This window comes from Megalops cyprinoides, chromosome 15 (assembly GCF_013368585.1).
Source record: "Megalops cyprinoides isolate fMegCyp1 chromosome 15, fMegCyp1.pri, whole genome shotgun sequence".
NCBI classification, from domain to species: Eukaryota; Metazoa; Chordata; class Actinopteri; order Elopiformes; family Megalopidae; genus Megalops; species Megalops cyprinoides.
Genome location: NC_050597.1, coordinates 30,008,503 through 30,026,185, shown reverse-complemented (window position 1 = coordinate 30,026,185; position 17,683 = coordinate 30,008,503). Strand labels below are relative to the sequence as shown.

The 17,683-nt window shown below is 43.9% G+C and overlaps 1 protein-coding gene across 5 annotated transcripts in view; it reads left to right on the top strand.

Annotated features, from left to right (window-relative positions):
- Window positions 1-8,033, top strand: part of LOC118790029 (LIM domain-binding protein 1) — a 35,527-nt gene extending 27,494 nt beyond the window's left edge. For 2 of the 5 annotated variants that reach the window (XM_036546820.1, XM_036546822.1), the window contains 8 exons: window positions 981-1,056; window positions 1,631-1,733; window positions 2,178-2,350; window positions 2,775-2,897; window positions 3,711-3,794; window positions 4,511-4,634; window positions 5,134-5,282; window positions 6,866-7,114. In XM_036546820.1, coding sequence (XP_036402713.1) covers window positions 981-1,056; window positions 1,631-1,733; window positions 2,178-2,350; window positions 2,775-2,897; window positions 3,711-3,794; window positions 4,511-4,634; window positions 5,134-5,282; window positions 6,866-7,096 — 1,063 coding nt within the window. In that variant the 3' untranslated portion in view covers window positions 7,097-7,114. Of the gene's footprint in view, window positions 1-980; window positions 1,057-1,630; window positions 1,734-2,177; window positions 2,351-2,774; window positions 2,898-3,710; window positions 3,795-4,510; window positions 4,635-5,133; window positions 5,283-6,865; window positions 7,115-7,769 lie in introns of those variants that run through there. The other 3 variants (XM_036546824.1, XM_036546823.1, XM_036546821.1) reach the window with 3 other exon arrangements.
- Window positions 8,034-17,683: the final 9,650 nt, after the last annotated feature.

The window sequence follows — 17,683 nt, the reverse complement described above, 5'->3', positions numbered from 1 at the left end:
CAGTAACTTCCTGCACAGTGTCGCTATTCTTGGTTTGCAGAAGTCAAGTACAGTTGGGTGGAGATTTGAATGGACAGCATTCTTACATTGGCTTTGCTGTGTAGGATTATTGTGTAGTATGTGTTTTGGGGCGCTTTGACCCCGAATGGCAATGAAAAAAGTCTCCCTTCCCAGAAACACCTCTCTTAGGGGGGTGGTTGCTTTTTGCTCTCATAACCACTTTTTTCAAAAGGAAGCTCAGAAGGCTTAGCTCAGAATTCTGACAAATACTGTAACTAGCCAGCTTCCTACCTTTGATGATTGAAGATACTTAAATGGGAAGTGCTCTACCAAAACTGGGAACATGTTACATAAGTAAGAATGTCTCCCCTTTACTCTAATATATTGTTAATTGACAATGCTGACCTAGACATCATCAGCTTGGTTACAAATTCCCACCTCTATTAACTGTTGTCATAAGAACTGTTAGCTAGTAAATATAGTTAGTTCAGTGAAAGATTCATCAAAACAGTCACTGTGTCTCAGGTTTTTTTTTAAAAATTATGCTGGTTTTGATTGGCCAGATCAAGACAGTTTATGGGAAAGATTGACTTTGGGAGGGAAGTGGTGCTCTGTTTTGGGCTGATGCATACCACAGACTCCCCGACAGACCATTGCATAAAGACTGGAAATTTATTTCAGCATTTCAGTGGTATATAATGAAGTAGTGCTGAGATTCTCTAAATGTGTTTAAAAGCATAAGGTTAGGTTGAATCATATTGCAGCGTAATGTATTATATCAGAACATATCTCACCATACTGAAGTTAATTCTTCAACATATGAATATGTTCTGATAAATCTTAATTACATAGGTCTTAATACTGTATTGTATTAAGCCACACCTACAGCAGACCCACCAGTGAAGCGCACTCCACCCCCCACCCCCCATCCCGACCCATCCCAACCCATCTGAACCCCTGTCTTTGCTGTCTGTTAACAGGAGGCACACGCCGTACGCGAACCAGACAGACTACAGGATATTCGAGCTCAACAAGCGGTTACAGAACTGGACAGAGGTAAGGGTGCGCTTTACTTGGGTTGGAGCCAGGTAAGATGCACTCTGACTTGTCCCAAAGTTTGGAGAAGACAGGGAGGCTGCCAAGGAAGTGGAAAGAAAGCCATTCCTGGAAGATTAACCATACGCCTGGTCTGTTGTGTGCTTATTGGGAGAGGAGTTGGGATGAACTGGCACTTCACTTATTGCCGAATTTGCTGTAGTGTTTTCATGCTAACCAGATAAGATTGCTGTCAGTCCTGAATACTTGTAAATCAATAGAGATGAACTGTTCCAGTACATTAATTTACAGTTATAACTGTAAATAATAGTGACATGATCATTACATTACATTACGTGGGGACGCTTTTGAAGTGTCGCGCTGAAGTTAATGCCACCTCTGCCTTCAGATGTCCTAACAGCTCCACTTTTGACATAAGCAACAGTCTCTAATGTATTCATAGAGACAGCAGGGGTCACACTCCTTACGGTATGAAATATATTTGTTCATACAGTGTGTGTTCATAGGTTCATACTTTCCTGAACCTAGACCCCTGGGAAGTCAAGGCTGTGTTTTTTTTGTTTCTTTCTTGCAGGACTGTGACAATCTGTGGTGGGACGCCTTCACCACAGAGTTTTTTGAGGACGATGCCATGCTCACCATCACTTTCTGCCTGGAGGATGGGCCCAAACGTTACAGTAAGGGGGTCTCTTTGCTGTTCCATTCTCAAAACCTTAAACCGTGTCCCGGCTGAAATAAGACACTATCTGCTTCTAGTGATGGGTATTACTGCTCAAAATGCTGCCACGAGTTGTGATGTCAGTATCTCTAACTGATAATTGAGGTATTTGTTTGCAATTCCTATTTATTTTGGATACCTGTGGTGGTAGTTTGGAACTGGCTATAAACTGTCATTATAATACCACCATTACACCAAAGGGGCAGTATGCTGCAGTGTTTGAATCTGTACCTTAATCACAATGGAAAAAATTGAGTGTGGACCAGTTATGACTGTAATTACTGCAGTGCTTGTGCACACTCCATTCTACCGTTTTATTCCATAAGCAGACATAGGAGTGCAGTCCACGTCTGCTCAAAGAAGGACTTAAAATCAGAGGTGTCCTTTCTCTTCCTCTCCACAGCCATCGGGCGGACGTTGATCCCGAGGTACTTCCGCAGCATATTTGAGGGGGGCGCCACTGAGCTGTACTATGTCCTGAAGCATCCGAAGGAGACCTATCACAGCAATTTCGTCTCACTGGACTGTGACCAGTGCACCATGGTCACTCAGAATGGCAAACCCATGTTCACACAGGTACAAGCCTCGCCTTAGAAAGAGCCAGAGGCAGGACTCAAGCAAATGAAAAGACTGCAAAAAAACCACAAATAGTTCAAGACCCTTAGTTACAAAAACCTTGAACGAATACTGATACTGATGCTGATAATGACTTTTTAAAATTTTCGTTATTAAAGGAAGTGTTAATGCATGCAGTTTTTTGTTTTTTACTGCATGCTCTATTTTAATGTTCTCGATGGCCAAAAGCCAAAAATGATTCTGATTAAATTTCAAATGAAAAAACAAAAAACATTTAGTTTTTGTGTCAGTTGAAGTACAATATAAATCAGTAATGCTGTAATCACCATATTTAATCTATAAATTAGGATAGAAAACGGCTCTTATATAGCTTCTTTGTGGAATGTAAATTGTATGTATATGTGTATCCCTACACCCTCTGTAGGTATGTGTGGAAGGCCGGCTCTACCTGGAGCTCATGTTCGATGACATGATGAGGATCAAGACGTGGCACTTCAGCATCCGGCAGCACCGAGAGCTGATCCCCCGCAGCATCCTAGCCATGCATGTGAGTGACACTGCCTGTAAACTCCACCCCCTGCCTGTAAACCCCACCCCCAGCCCCTAAACCCTAACCCCAGCCCCTAAACCCCACCTTCTGGTCTCTAAACCCCACCCCCAGCCCCTAAACCACACCGCCAGCCCTGTGAAAGTGTCTTATTACATCCAGCCCCTCTCCGTGGGCCTCTTGGGATTAGATTGAGGCCCAGAACAAAAAAGACCAGAATGAGAGTTGTGAACCGTTCAGTATTGTGTGTGAATGCCATTTACAAGCCTGTTGTTTTCACGGGCCTGCACTGTACACTCTTCTATTCATATGAAATCATAGAGTTGCTAACACAGAAACAAGTTTTTAGCCGTGTGGGTACTGACTGAGAGATTCGGTTAGACATAAATTCATTTAGTGCCTCATGCAGTAGAAAGGGGTTTTGGAACATTTATATGGAGGGTGACCTTTAATGGACAAGTAAAATTAATAGACCAATAAAATGAGATGGAAGCCCTTTGGTAAAGGGGTCAAATTTTAATAGGCTGAATATAAATTCTGTAACCATCTGCATGACACAGGGGTTCAGATACAATGTGAAGAGAGGGGGAAAAGGAACAGGGAGACTTTGTGGCAGATAAGTACTTGAAAATAAACCCTACTGGAAATGTATGCAGGCATCTCACCAAGCAAACACCTGGCCACTGCTCCTAAAAGGCAAAATTATAAATGCTTGCTACATCTATCCATACTCCTTCCTTGGACATTACTTCCTTGTGTAAGCCCCAGTCACTTTTTGAGTGGAGTCTGTACCCCCACTTCTCCTGTCTGCAGGCCCAGGACCCTCAGATGCTGGAGCAGCTCTCAAAGAACATCACACGGTGCGGCCTGTCCAACTCCACACTCAACTACCTCCGAGTGAGTGTCCCGCCTACGCCGCCCATCCAGCCAATCGGGTGCTGCCCAACCGACACCTGACTTACTGATAGCAAGAAGGAGTTAGCAGTGTCATCAATTTCCCTCATAATATTAGTTATTGTTAAATACTTTGGTAAAATATTAAATTATAGAAATAATATTTGCTGCTCGTAAGCGGCTTAGTCTTACTGCACGCTGAGTCCTGCAGGTCAGAAACCTTTTTGAGTTTGAGCTGTGTTGGTTGTCGGTGATGACTGCCTCTAGCGGTGGAAAAGGATTGACGCAGTCCCCCAGATTATGGTTGGTTTTGTCAGCCAGTTTTCCATCGCCGCACCAGTTTCTCAGCAGTGCGGCGTGTTTTTTCTGTGTTTCCATCAGAATCTGCTCCCCTGGTGCATTGCGGGGCTTGTAGTGTAAAAAAAATAGCCATTGTTATCATGGGAATGTATCAGAGGATTGTATTTGACAAGCCCCAGTCCTCCTGTATGAGTAACAAGCCTAACATCCAGCTGTTGATTCACAAAAGGGGGAAAATAATACTGGTTTGGGTAATAATGCTGGTTTGATCATTATATCCATTTATGCATTAATCCCCTTCAGTTGTGTGCCATGTCTTGCATACAGGTCCCTATGTTGTATGAACATTGTAAGGATTTAGTGAAACTGACATAAGAATTCAAAGTTTCCTCTCTCCTCCCCTCTCCTCTCCTCCTCAGCTGTGTGTCATCTTGGAGCCCATGCAGGAGCTGATGTCCAGACACAAGACCTACAGTCTCAGCCCGCGCGACTGCCTCAAGACCTGCCTGTTCCAGAAGTGGCAGAGAATGGTGGCCCCACCAGGTGAGAGTGTATTACTCTTCAGCAGGGATATGCTCAATCTCTTACTGAATGAGTGCTGATGTCGGAACGCTTTAGATATGACCTGGTGGGATTGCTTCAGGGTTTTACTGTTTGCTGAAGTACTGCATGAAATAGCTTGTGTAATGCGTAATAGGTTGGATTTGCTGGTAGGTTTTAAAGACGGATGTCTCCATACTGGTTTTGGGCAGTTTTTGACCTCAGTGAAAAGAAAATGAACATGAACATCCATATTGGCCTTACCTTATTGATTTAACTCTAGTATTAACTAATATTGACTTACTAAGCCAGTCGGAGGGTAGTAGCAAACCAGTCTGAGAGCAGCTAGTCACTGTGAGAGCAACAGCCACCCAATTGGAGAACAGCAGCTGCCCAGTTGGAGAACACCAGCCAGCTAGTAAGAAAGGAACAGCTGCTTATTCTGAGAGCAACAGCCAATGCAGAGGGCACCCTGACTGACATCCCTCTGCCCCTTTCCCAGCGGAGCCGGCAAGGCAAGCGCCTAACAAGCGCAGGAAAAGGAAGATGTCGGGGGGCAGCACCATGAGCAGCGGGGGCGGACCCAACAGCAACAGCAACAGCAAAAAGAAAAGCCCAGCCAGCAGCTTCGCCCTCTCCAGCCAGGTACCTGTAAGCATCACACTTTTGTTTCCTTTCCGGGGGCAGGGGTGGGGGGGAGGTTGAAGGGAACGGGAATCCAGAAGTGGGCGGAGCTGCCATGTGCTGTTAGTTGCTGACTTTACCGAACCAATTAAAAGATTTTGCCCTTAGTTGCAGAACGCTATGATTGGTTTATGATTGATTGCAAACAACAAATTGTAGCTCCTCCCATTTTGGGGTTCTTGTCATGACACTCTCCCAATCACTAGGGAGGGAGTAGGGGGGTCAGACTCAATAAATAAGGTGTGTATTAAAAATTGAAGAAAAAAAAACAAAAAACACTTTGACCTTTAATTCTAATTCTAAACCTCATTGGTACACATTGTGCAACCAGACATGCCCTATTGCTATTTCCCTTGTCCCTTGAGTTTTGACACATGAAATTGTTAGCAGGTTCCTTTTTTCCAAGGCAGTGGCATTGAAGCCCTTCCTGTAAATTCTTTTTGATGTGGTGACCTTTTCAGTGGGCGTCACCGCAGAGCTGCTCTGTGCAAACACAAACATTTGCAGATAACCACCCTGTGACCCGCACCTGCTCCGAGTATTCAGTGTTGGAAGCAACGACCCAGAGCTGCAAACATCCAGAGCACCCTTTTTTGTGAAACAATTTAGCATGAAAGTATACAGCCTTAAAAAAGCAGGAATCTATTAAAACAAACCCAGCCCAGCAGCACAGGGGTATAGATCAATGTTGCACAGTCCCTGGTCTTTGCAGGCTGCCGGTTAAGGTCATTTAACGGCCTGTTCAAACGCTACATTTAAGTAAGTTTAGATCTGAGAGAAAGAGGGTGCATGAAATGCATGCCTTTAAAAAGCATGCTTGTCTGCCATTGAGCTCCACTGTAGCTGCAGTCTAGAGCAGACTAAAGCCCTAATCTGATGCAAAGAGACTGGACTGAACATGGAAACAAAGCTGCAATGTAGACAACTGAGCCGATCTGAGGTCTGTGTGATATCCACAGTTCTGAGACCTTAAGGAAGCTGAGCTGATCTGAGGCCTGTGTGATATCCACAGTCCTGAGACCTTAAGGAAGCTGAGCTGATCCGAGGCCTGTGTGATATCCACAGTCCTGAGGTGTTAATGAATCGGAGCTGATTTGAGGCTTGTCTTTTATCAGTATTTCTGAAGGGTCAATACCTTCTTTTCTTATGTCAGTGGGACACAGAATGCAGAAAGCCCTGTCCAAAAAATCCATGTCCGGTTCATTTCATGGTAGAGAACAAGCAGCCTTCAACACCTCAGTCACCTTGCCTCAACAAACAAGATTCCATGCTTAAAGGATTGAAGAGAAAACAGGGAACTAGTAACCATGTGAACCTCAGGGGTGGAAGTCCCACGGTTCCTTAAACTGAAACACGACAAAGGTGTTGGGGAAGTGCATGCAGTGACGTGGTCTGTTGTCACACAGCTATACCTGTGCGGGACCAGAAGTTAAATCTAGCCACGAGCCGCATACCATGCTCTAAAACCCGGCCCCCACCCCCCTCCTGGGAGTTTCGGGGATAATGCTTGCGCCCCTTCCTGTGCCCCTCCCTCCCCCTCCTCCTTGCAGGACGTGATGGTGGTGGGAGAGCCCACCCTAATGGGCGGGGAGTTCGGGGACGAGGATGAGCGGCTGATCACACGTTTGGAGAACACGCAGTTCGACGCGGCCAACGGCATTGATGACGAGGACAGTTTCAACAACTCCCCCGCGCTGGGCGCCAACAGCCCCTGGAACAGCAAGGCGCCCTCCAGCCAGGAGAGCAAGAATGACAACCCCACGTCGCAGTCATCCCAGTGAATCCATGTGCTGATGGGGGGGGGGGGGGGGCAGAGCCAGGACGAAGGGGTGGGGTTATGGTGAAGGGGGCAGGGTTAGAGTAGGGGTGGAGTTTTGGGCAGGGGAAGGGGATGGGGGGATGGATGGCCCTTGTCAAGGCCTGACATGTCCTCTTCACCCACAGAATTGCGTTCACAAAGAGTTCTCAACCCGGCCCTCCTTTCGCTCCATGTTCTCCAGATCACTGCCAGGCAGGACTCCCTCTCGGCAGATCACCAACAAGCCCTTGGGCTAAAAGCCTCACAGCAAAATACACCAAAATACACCTCCTTCAAAAAAAATAAAACCCAGAACCTTCTCCTCTGGACCCACCCATGTCCAGCCTTTAGTGGAGCGCATGACTGTGATTGGCTGTCACTGAGGGTGCTTGTCAGAGGCTGGGTCCCGTTGTCGTGTTTGTCTCGGAGGCCTCGACTGCCTGTACAGGTTCTTGTTCCAACCTCTGGTCTCGGAGCAAGTCGTTGTTTTTCTTTGTTTTCCCATTGTACTCTTGGGGCGGGATACCTCCTCTCTCTGTCTGCCCCCTGGCAATATTTTATTAACATCTTTCAGGTTTAAAAAAGAACAGTATTGTGTGCACTTCAGGTCAGAAACAGACGCTCAGCTTTTAAAAACTGAATTATTTGTTTTGTAGGACCTGGTTGGAACAAAAACCTGTACTGAGCCGGAGGTTGAGGACCGGAGTTGAGAACCACAGCGTTAAATCTTTAAAACACACACAGACACTAAAGCATTGAGGTACTGGGGGTTGGAGGCATGTGCCTCGGCCACTCCCCCCATCCCCTGGCCACGCCTCCAAACATGGGTCCGGGCTCTCTACATGAGTTGTGAAGAAGTGGTTTTATTTTTTAATCTGTCTTTTTAATTTTATTTTTTATTTTTATAGCAATTTTTGAAAGAAACCAACAAACAAAATGAAACAAAAAACAAAAAAGGAGAACCCAGACTATTCTTTGCACTGTTTTCACTGTATCTTCAATCTATTTTTCATATGAATTGATGGTGTTTTTGATTTTTTTTCCTTTTTGTTGTTATTTTTACTGTTTTATCTTCCTAATGTTAAGAAAGTGAAAGGTCTGATGCTTGTAACTGGACAAAAGAAATATGTGTAAATGTATAACTCTTAATCATTTTGTATCATGAATATATTATTATCATGATTATTATTGCTTCATACGAGTAATTGTGGTCTTTGCTTGAAGTGATCAAAGCAGCAGACTATTCTGGAATATTTTCTGAGCCAGTGGAAAGCCCACTAATGTTTTTTCTGTAATTCCCAAAACTTCAGTTACTGAGCTGGATTCAGCAGGTAAGATAACTTATTTAGGTTGATAGCATGCCTGTGGCTGCCCTGTCTGCACGAGGTTCCCCTTTGACCTGACAAAAAAACCCATTTGGAGCCCCTACACATGCGGGGTCAGCATAAATTATTGAAATCTTTATGAAGAGGTGTCTATTCTTAAGCATCTGGACTGGCAGATGCAAATCACCTCCTTAGAACAGACCCCTATCCTAAAAGCACTTCCCCTCTGACCCAACAGAATATTGAATCTGAACAGCAGCCAGGCCATACGATACACTGATCGCTGATCACTGATTGTGTTCTTAAGCATAAAACCAGTCATGTGGTCACGGAAGCCCAGGTATAATTATAAGTAGTCATCTTATTTGGCCCCCTCCCAAATAATTCTTCAAAGATTTTCATGTCCCATTATAAAAGAATAATAAAATCAAGATTTGTACTGGCCTCAACTTTCCAAGAATGTTGTATCTGATATTTTTTTAGAGCTACAGACCAAGGAACTACTTGCAAGATCCTTAAATGTCCCAACCCCTAAAATATGTCAGTTTGCATTTTTTTCTTTTCTTTGAGTCGAGTTGTGGAGGCTTTTTCCCCTCTTTTTTGTGTATTTGTGCTTGTATATTTAAGGTAGTAGCCAGATTCTGTATAGCTGTAATGTATTCTTTTAGAGCATCCCAAAAGCATCCTTGTCTAATGTAAGGTTAAAAAGAGAACCACAAACCCTTTTTTGTTCTGGGAACGTGTATAAAGTTTATTAAACTAAGGGTACAGCCACAATTCAATGTTAGACCATTGTTTTTTAATGCAGCTACATTCTTTCTTTTCAATGTCACTGTAAGCTGTATTTAGCCATCTCGCTTGTACACACCTGACTGTATGTAGCGTCTTCTCTCAAGTTGAACATGATTGGCTATGCTGGATGAGTCATAGCTCTGTACAGGACACGTTAACATGGCCAGGAAAAATGGAGTATTGGATCTGTAAGCCTTGGTGATGTAGGCATTATATATAAGTGAATTCTGGCCATGATTCATTCTATTCTATGCTATTATTTATGATCTTGCTTAATATTTTTTTTCTGATAGGCCCTAATGTGTAGGTATGTGGCTGGTGGTAGACCTGTCATTCTGTTGAGTACTGGCACAGGACACCAGGGGGCAGTTCTGAGCAATACAAAAACTCTACATCTCTTCCCACCTGTAGCATGTGCAAAATGAAACTTTTGAATCGAGGAAATACGCAAATGTGAAATTCTCACACCTGTATTAGGTTTACTCTGGATTGTGTAGGTTGCCAGCCTACTTTTGTCTGACATTAAAAAATTATGTATGATTCGCTAGTTTATAGGGTCCAGTATTTGAAAATTAAACAGAATGGTCATGCACCCATTTCTGTCCCTGTAGCGCCTCTTGTCCGTGGGGCAGTTTAATATATATAATATATTTTTTTTTGCCTAGTTTCTGCCATTGATAATTCATGTATGGTACCAATAAAGAAGAATTTTCACTTTACTGTAAGTGTTTGACCTTCTTTGGCTTTTTTCTAATTTGATGCCATGAATCCGTGTGAGATTGTGGGTGAGCGTTTGGCAGTGGGCACTGGCAGCATACTGAGCAGGTGCATTGTGGGAGATGAGGCCATTCTCATGGGTATTTGTGGCGGAGTCATGTAAGGGTGAGTAAATTGCGTTGTTGTCCTTGTTGGCGACCCAGTGATTCATGCTCACGGTTAATGAGTACTCCAACAGCTCATGCTAGTCAGAGCTCCACCTGCTAAAGCATACAGACTGTTAGCTGGTGTCTCACTGTGTGTGTGTGTGTGTGTGTGTGTGTGTGTGTGTGTGGAGGAAAGGAAGCAGCAGTCTCAAACTCTGACTCTGGGACCCTCTCTCAACCCATCAGGGATATGGTTTATTCTGCTCAGTTTTAAATATAATAGATAAATTCTTTTTAAAGGATTTTAAAATTACACTAGAATGCTCCAAACAGGTTGTTGCCTGTCACCTCACAATGCACACTGTATGTTTTCAGTTAGTCACATTTTAAATTCTTTTCTTCCCATTTATGCAGTTCTGCTTCTGAATTTCCAGTTGTATTCTAGGGTCCTTGCTCAGGAGTGCTGATGCAAGATGCATGTAATCCTCCAATACACTTGCACGCAGCCAAAAACTATTTTCTGCACTGCAAGGCGCACAGCAAACTACAGTGGAGTGGGCTCTCATTGGATAGCAGTACTCCACTGACATCATGTGAGCAGCTTTCACACACTCAACAAGTCACAGAGTGCCTGAGAGTAGCGAGAAGAGGAGGTCCTGGTTGACCTTTCCCCTAGCAGAGCAAAGCCAGTTTGTAGTTTTGTGGACCTAGGTGATGGTAGTAATTGCTCAACTGTTTATTGGGTCCAATGTTACTTCATCACTATGCACAAACCTGTCTGGGTCTAAGAACCACCATTCTAGAGGCCTGAGGGCTAATGCCCTACATCTGATGTGCTGCAGTTAAGGGGTAACAGCTAATGCTCTACAGCTAATATGCTAACACCTGCCGCCCTACAGCTAGTGCGCTATAGCCCCATGCGGGCTACTGCAGCAGTAGCACTGATCCTGCTGATAACGCGAGGTGCGCAAATCGAGCACGTCATTGTCTCTGAAGGCAAGTCAGGTCATTAGTTCAAGGGAGCTCAAAATACACCACTTTGAATAGCGTAAAATTGATCACATAGCTGGCTGCTGTCTGGATACAAATCCGCCGTCTGCTGCTCGCAGGGACTCCCCACACCTGCCCCGAATTGGCGAGCACTTTGCCCGCTCTCTCCCAGTGACGCTCACAGGAAGGTTGAAGGCACGACTGTTTGGTGCAGCAGGAGACCTGCTGGTGCTGTGTACACATTGCCAACCAGGCAAACACTTCTTCTGCCCCGCCCCTTGTGACACAGAGCAGAAGCTCACCGAAATGTGACTGCTTCCTGTTATAGGTCAGATTTTTTTTTTTTTTTTATTGTCCTCGTACGATTGTTTTTTGCCTGCAATAAAACCCCAAATGAGTGTGTTGTTTTCTGGTCAGGATGTGTTGTGTTGCCACAAATTGCTTTTATGACCACAAGATGACCCTCGCTGTAAATGAGTAACTGAAAGATGACTGTTTTGTGCCGTAGTTCAGAAAGGAGATATGAAACTGCCTTTAGGCACAGCTATGATTGTAGAGTGGTTTTATTTTTAGGCTTTAAACCCCAGCGGGGTTGGGCTTCTTTATTTCACCTTTTTTTCTTCCGTAAATGAATTGATGTGAAATGACCTGATATGGATGAGAGGGCAAGCAATTGGAGAAGAGGAAATAATTATGAGGTGGCACTGACCCTGTGAGAATCCATTCTGATAAGTTGTAAAGCTCACGTGGGCCATTGTGAAAAGTTACTGACTAAAGGATGTCAGTAATATTAACTGTGGCAGTCTCTGAATTGCCAGGTGCCAGTTTTTCTTTGAGACCTTAATGTGGTCCATCTGCAGTGATGAGGTTTACTGTACCATACATAAACTGATTGCACAGTTGCCAGTGGGGTTGAGCCGACAGCAAGAGCTCTGCCCAGAGTCTTCGTCTCTGCCCAGCAACTACACCTTTCTCAGCTAACCAATTAAAAAATTATGATAGGTCAACCCCTTGAGAAAAGACATGGGACTCGAAGCCCATTATACCTTCCAAAGAACTTGTTGACTGAATTCCAGTATAATTAAGAACAAGTCACAAACCATAAATGTGTTCAAGTCTGATTTGATCTAGAAGCTACTCAGGTCTGTAAGGAAAAACCCATGGCACAAAATAAAGATCCTACTATGATATATTACTAATGCTACTCACCAATGTTAATGATGTTCCAATGAAAACTAAATATGCAAATTATGCTGATGAAGGTGATCTCTTACTAGTGCCGTGTTCATCCATTGTCCATACTTGTTTACATTACTGTCTGCATGGCTCCATTGTGAGGTCATTCAAAGTACAACCTGACAAAGCTTGTGTAGGGCTTGTGTTACCAATGATCCTGATCATATCTGAATGCATTGAGCACTGAAACACTGCATTACACAACCCATCCAGGCAATTTAAGGTCAGTGGCAGTTGTTTCTCCAGGTGACATTGGACGAACAAAGGACAAGACTCATGCTCAGAAGGTGTCCTTCAGGTAGACCTTGGACACAGGAAAAAGTCCATCAAATAACACTACCTGTTGTATATGTAAGGAACAACATATCAACGAACGATTTCTTTTAGAGGTGAAAGAGGTGAACCCAATATACGGAGCTGAATAATTCCCTGCGCCTGTTTCCTGGAAGTGAGGTCGAAGTTACTGATATGTGCTGCGAGTTGTGTTAATTTGAACCCAAAGTATAACAGCTTCGCCCTCGGGCCCACAGAGAGCAATGCTCAAAGGCTAGCTTTGCATGTACCTGTCTGCTGTTGTGAGCGTCATCACTGTGTGATAACACTGCCGCTGGGCACTGCTGTTGTACCCTTGGGCAAGGTACCACTGTTGGCTCAGTAAATATCCAGTTGTATAAATGGATAAAATTGTAACCTATCAACCTACAGTTGTCAAGCTTCATTATGCCTCTCCATTTTGGCATATAAAAACTGGTTTGGCATAAGAGCCCACACATAATCATACTTGTTTTGCCACTACCTTAGATACCTGTATCCTATAATGGTTTGTTGGCAAGAAGAGTTATTGACTAAATCATCATTTGGTAGGTATCACACTGCTGTAGTCACTGGGTTCAAGTGCTGGTGTTTGTACGGGAACTCAGTCTGGTCTGTCCATAGCGATGAGGTTTACTGTACTGTACATAAGCATCCAGATCTCAACTTTTGCTAATTTGCAGTCCTACTTTTCCAAGTGGAACAAGGGTGTTAAATACACACATTTCGGAACAGTCATAAAGGGGCAGCTACAGGTCTTTCACAATGGAGTAGGTGAAACTTTAACAGTGCATACCATCAAATTCACAGATTTGGCCAGTCTCGTGTGAAAAACAAGGTAATATGTAACAGGAAGTTGAACATTCACCTCTTTGCATATTGACATTTTCTTACAATTTCTTGCACCAGACATGTGTGCGTTTGACAATGATGTTTGTTTGAAAACACTGCAAGGAATCTATAGCAAATAACTAGCTTGTAACCATGGATACCAAAGTTATTGATTATTCTTGTTAAAAACAGGTGTTAACAAAATCACTTTGTTGTCTTGTCAGTTGTGAGAGGTTTTAACCGGCATTTTGGTTGGGGGTTGACTAATTGTGTAATGTGCTATGCAGTTTTATGCTCTACTTTAAAAACTGTTATTCAATATTCTTGAATAAAGACTCAAAGCAAACGCGTTACATTAGTTGTTGAATCAGTTGCACAACAGACATATTATTGTGATGGAAACTGAAAAACAGTGCACACATACACCCAGCCATGTAAACAATCCAAAATGACATAGCATGAAGTGTGCATAGATATAATACAATAAATACTATACAATTCATTTCTGCGCAGGGTGTGCTTTGAACTCGTTTAGTGTTTTCAGTATGTGCATCATTTGAGATCAACTGTGAAAGGACACTAGTCAGCAGTCAGGAAGTCTGTGTTTAAGGGAGAGTCCATACCAACACATACATATCATTGATGATGTAAAAAAACAAAAGTTGGTTGAGCATAGCTCTAATCACATGTCTTTTGTGGTTAAACAAATACTGTATTGCAGGTGCATCATGAGTGTAACACCTTTTCTAGCCGCAAACAGAACAATTGCACTTTTGTTTTTAAAAGCATGCAGACAGGCATTAAAAAAACGTAATGACATATAATAGTGTCAGGGGAAGAATTATGTTAGTAAAATAAGTACCCCTGTGATCATGCACTTACGTAAATTTGGTACAAAGCCTGCTTTGGAACTGTGGTCACTCACTGGGTAAGTATTGATTTCAGTTGCGGTGCACAGCTTAACAATGCATGGCTCCTTGTTGAAGCGGCAAACATTTTGTGACCTCTTTGAACACCCGCTATGCAGGAGTGCTGAAGCAAGATGAATGCAGTCCGCTGGTGCACTTACAGACAGCCAATGGCTGTTTTTCACACTGCAAGTCCCACAGTGCACCACAGCAAAGCAAGCACCCACTGGTGGATGGGTGTATCTCCCTCACAGGCACCTGATCCACTAAAGAGATCCAGGTGAGTGGACCCTGGACGACAAAACCCACCCTATCCCAGCAAAGTAAGGCCAGCTGTGTCACTTGAACTTGACTCTGAGTTGTGGGACTCTGAGACTGCCTGGGACAAGTGCCTTAACCATCTGAGCCACTTGGAAGCCCTGGTGAAAACACGTCCTGACGATTCTCTCTTACTGATATTCATTACTCGAACGCAACTTAAATGTGCTTGTAGTCAAGCAGAGAAAGATGTGGATGACTGGGGGCCTCATGTTTACATAAGTGATTGCGTCAGGGTGAGATTGCACAGGAAATGTCGAAATGGCATGCGGGTGCTGTCTCCCAAAATGAAGTCTACACGGGGATGAGTGAGTCTCTCAAGATGCAAATAGACCTTAATGAAGACCTGCCAAGCTTAGAGAGCAAACAAATCACTCCCAATGTCAGGACTCAGGCACGGACTCAGACGCAGACCACGAGTGCTCCAATTACAGGCGTTTATAAGCAAAATCCTCAAACAAGCAGGCAGTCCAAAAACAGGCAGGGTCAAAATACCAGGTAAGCAGTCCAAGGGCAAAACAGGGAACAAAAACCGAAACAGGCAGGGTCAAACCTTGAAGGCAGGCAGATCAGGCAATCAGGACAGAAGGGCAGGCAAAAAACGAAGTCGAGGAACAGGCGAGGCAAAAACCAGCAAAATCCAAACAGGGTAAACAGGCGGGAAACGAGACAGGCAGAAACACTGAAACGATCTGGCAAACAACACAGAGACAAGCAGGGTAGATATAGGGCTGGGCTGATTAGGTGATGGGAAGCAGGTGTGCAGGCAGGCGGGTGGAGACAATCAGGTGGGCGGAGACAGGGCGGAGAGCGGGGCAGGGCTAGAACACAAGGAAAACAAAGGCACATGGACAGGGAAAAACAAAAACACAACAGCTAGGGGGCGGGAGCCCTGACACCCAAGGCCTTTGCATCGTGAGATTAAGGAACATTTGCAAGATGTGATTCTAGAATCTAAGGAGAGCAGAGATGTGCTGAAAGACTATCAGAAACTACCAGAGGATGAGAATAGGATCCTGTGATGGAAAGCCTTCTACAGAAGAAGGTTCTTCCATGGAAGTTTAAACACAAAGACTATCAACAGTCACATGAGGAAGTGGGAAGCTTAGAGCTTCAGAGACAATGGTGTGGCTTACAAGGGAGAGGTTGTGTCGGCCGCTCATCGATGAAGCAATCACGACATGACACACAAAGACTGAATGTGTGGATGTGTAGTGAGGTAACATCACTACATGTCTGACATTCATAGCTTAGATATCAGTATAAGACCAACTTACATGTGACAGATTTGCATATTACTTCAGACACACTAAAAAGGCACTACCTGATATTTCATATCTTTTGTTAAACAGTGATAGAGATATTTTTAGAAATGAGTACATACTGTTGGAATAAAAAAAAGGATTTGTATGTCTAAGAAACTTGGTGTGTTTTGTAGGCTGAAAGGGGTTTTTGCTGAAATTTAAGACTGAGTCTCTCAACTTTGACCATAATAACACCTTTATAACTCATACTGTGACATTTGATCCTTTGAGGAACTTTTTCGCTGAGAGACAAAGGAGGATTTGCATGCATCTTTGTGCTTTCTGACGACCTGCACAGGCTTGTGCTGACACATCCCATGGCAAAACAAAAATGGGGGAAAAACATTCAATAACTCCACCTTGAGGTCTGGTTTGCTTAAAAGGCTCCACTGTGGCCAGGATGGTGAGTTTGATGATTGGTGGTAATGTCGGGTCCAGCAATATAACAAAATGTAGCTCTTTATCACATGCTTCATCCTATCATATTTGCTCAGACTGTACGGGACATTGGCAAGAACATCTCAAGGAGATAATATATGCCTGAAGTTGCAACTAACCACACTGTTCCACCATTCCAGCCTCTGTTTGGCCAGTTTCCTGGGCAACCCCCTGACATTCTCATTGGACCCCCTTCAGAGTGGAAACTGTGCAGGAGTATGTGCTGAGATAGAAACAGCAGATGCAGCGGGCTCACAGTCATGCTTCCAAAAGCGCTAGGAAACCAGTCTGCTACAGTAAACTGTACCGGCACCACAATGCCTTTCTCTTGCCCAATGAAATAGTGTGGGTGAGAAATCAAGGAAGCCAAAGCCTGGGAAATTAAGATAATATGAGGAACACAGGACTGTATTTTACAGAACTGGAGAGAGCATAGTGCAGAGAGTAATGCTGTACAGTTTTTGTAAAATAGTATTCCCCAGCTAACCCACCACATAACATTTGCTCTATTTTATGGTATCTACCTTACTATGTATGTATACTATGTACTAAGTATACTATACCAAACAAAACATGTTCATAGTTTTTAAATTCTACCCCTCTGTAGTATGAAAAGTACTTTCCACATTTTGCTTAACATTACATCCTTAAGTGACGTTTCATATAATCTTTGCTCTCCTATACATGTACTGTAGCATAGATTACCATATCCAGCAATACTTTAAAGCAGTTCTGTATAAGATGCTTCTGATATGCACAGTATCTCCTGAAAGTTTTCCACTGTAGCAACTTGTCTGTATGTGGATAGTATGCAATTGTATTTACTACTTTATTAATCTTCACTCCTCTTTACCTTCGATCGCTCATCGGCCTGTAACAGGCGTGATGACGTGTTTGCACGGCATGTGATGTTATATATGTAGGCCTATATCGTGGGCCGCACAGTGTGTGTGTTGGGAGAGGAAATGGCAGGCAGCTTTAAGGCGTAGTGGGTAGTTGTCAAGCTACCAAAAAGCAAAGCCATTGTCAAGCCGCCCCACACCTCGTGTACGTCTCTGTTCATATGTGTGTGACACATACCGAGCGCTACCTCCCCACACTACGCAGACAATCCCTTCTCGGCGGAGCTCAGCAAGACCGGCTCCTTCCCGCCCGAAAGGTTACGCTACCCGCCTCCAAACGCGGATCCTAGCTTACACCCCTGCATGTTGATGCTAAAACAATAGGCTAAATACATAGGCCTACACGAGGTT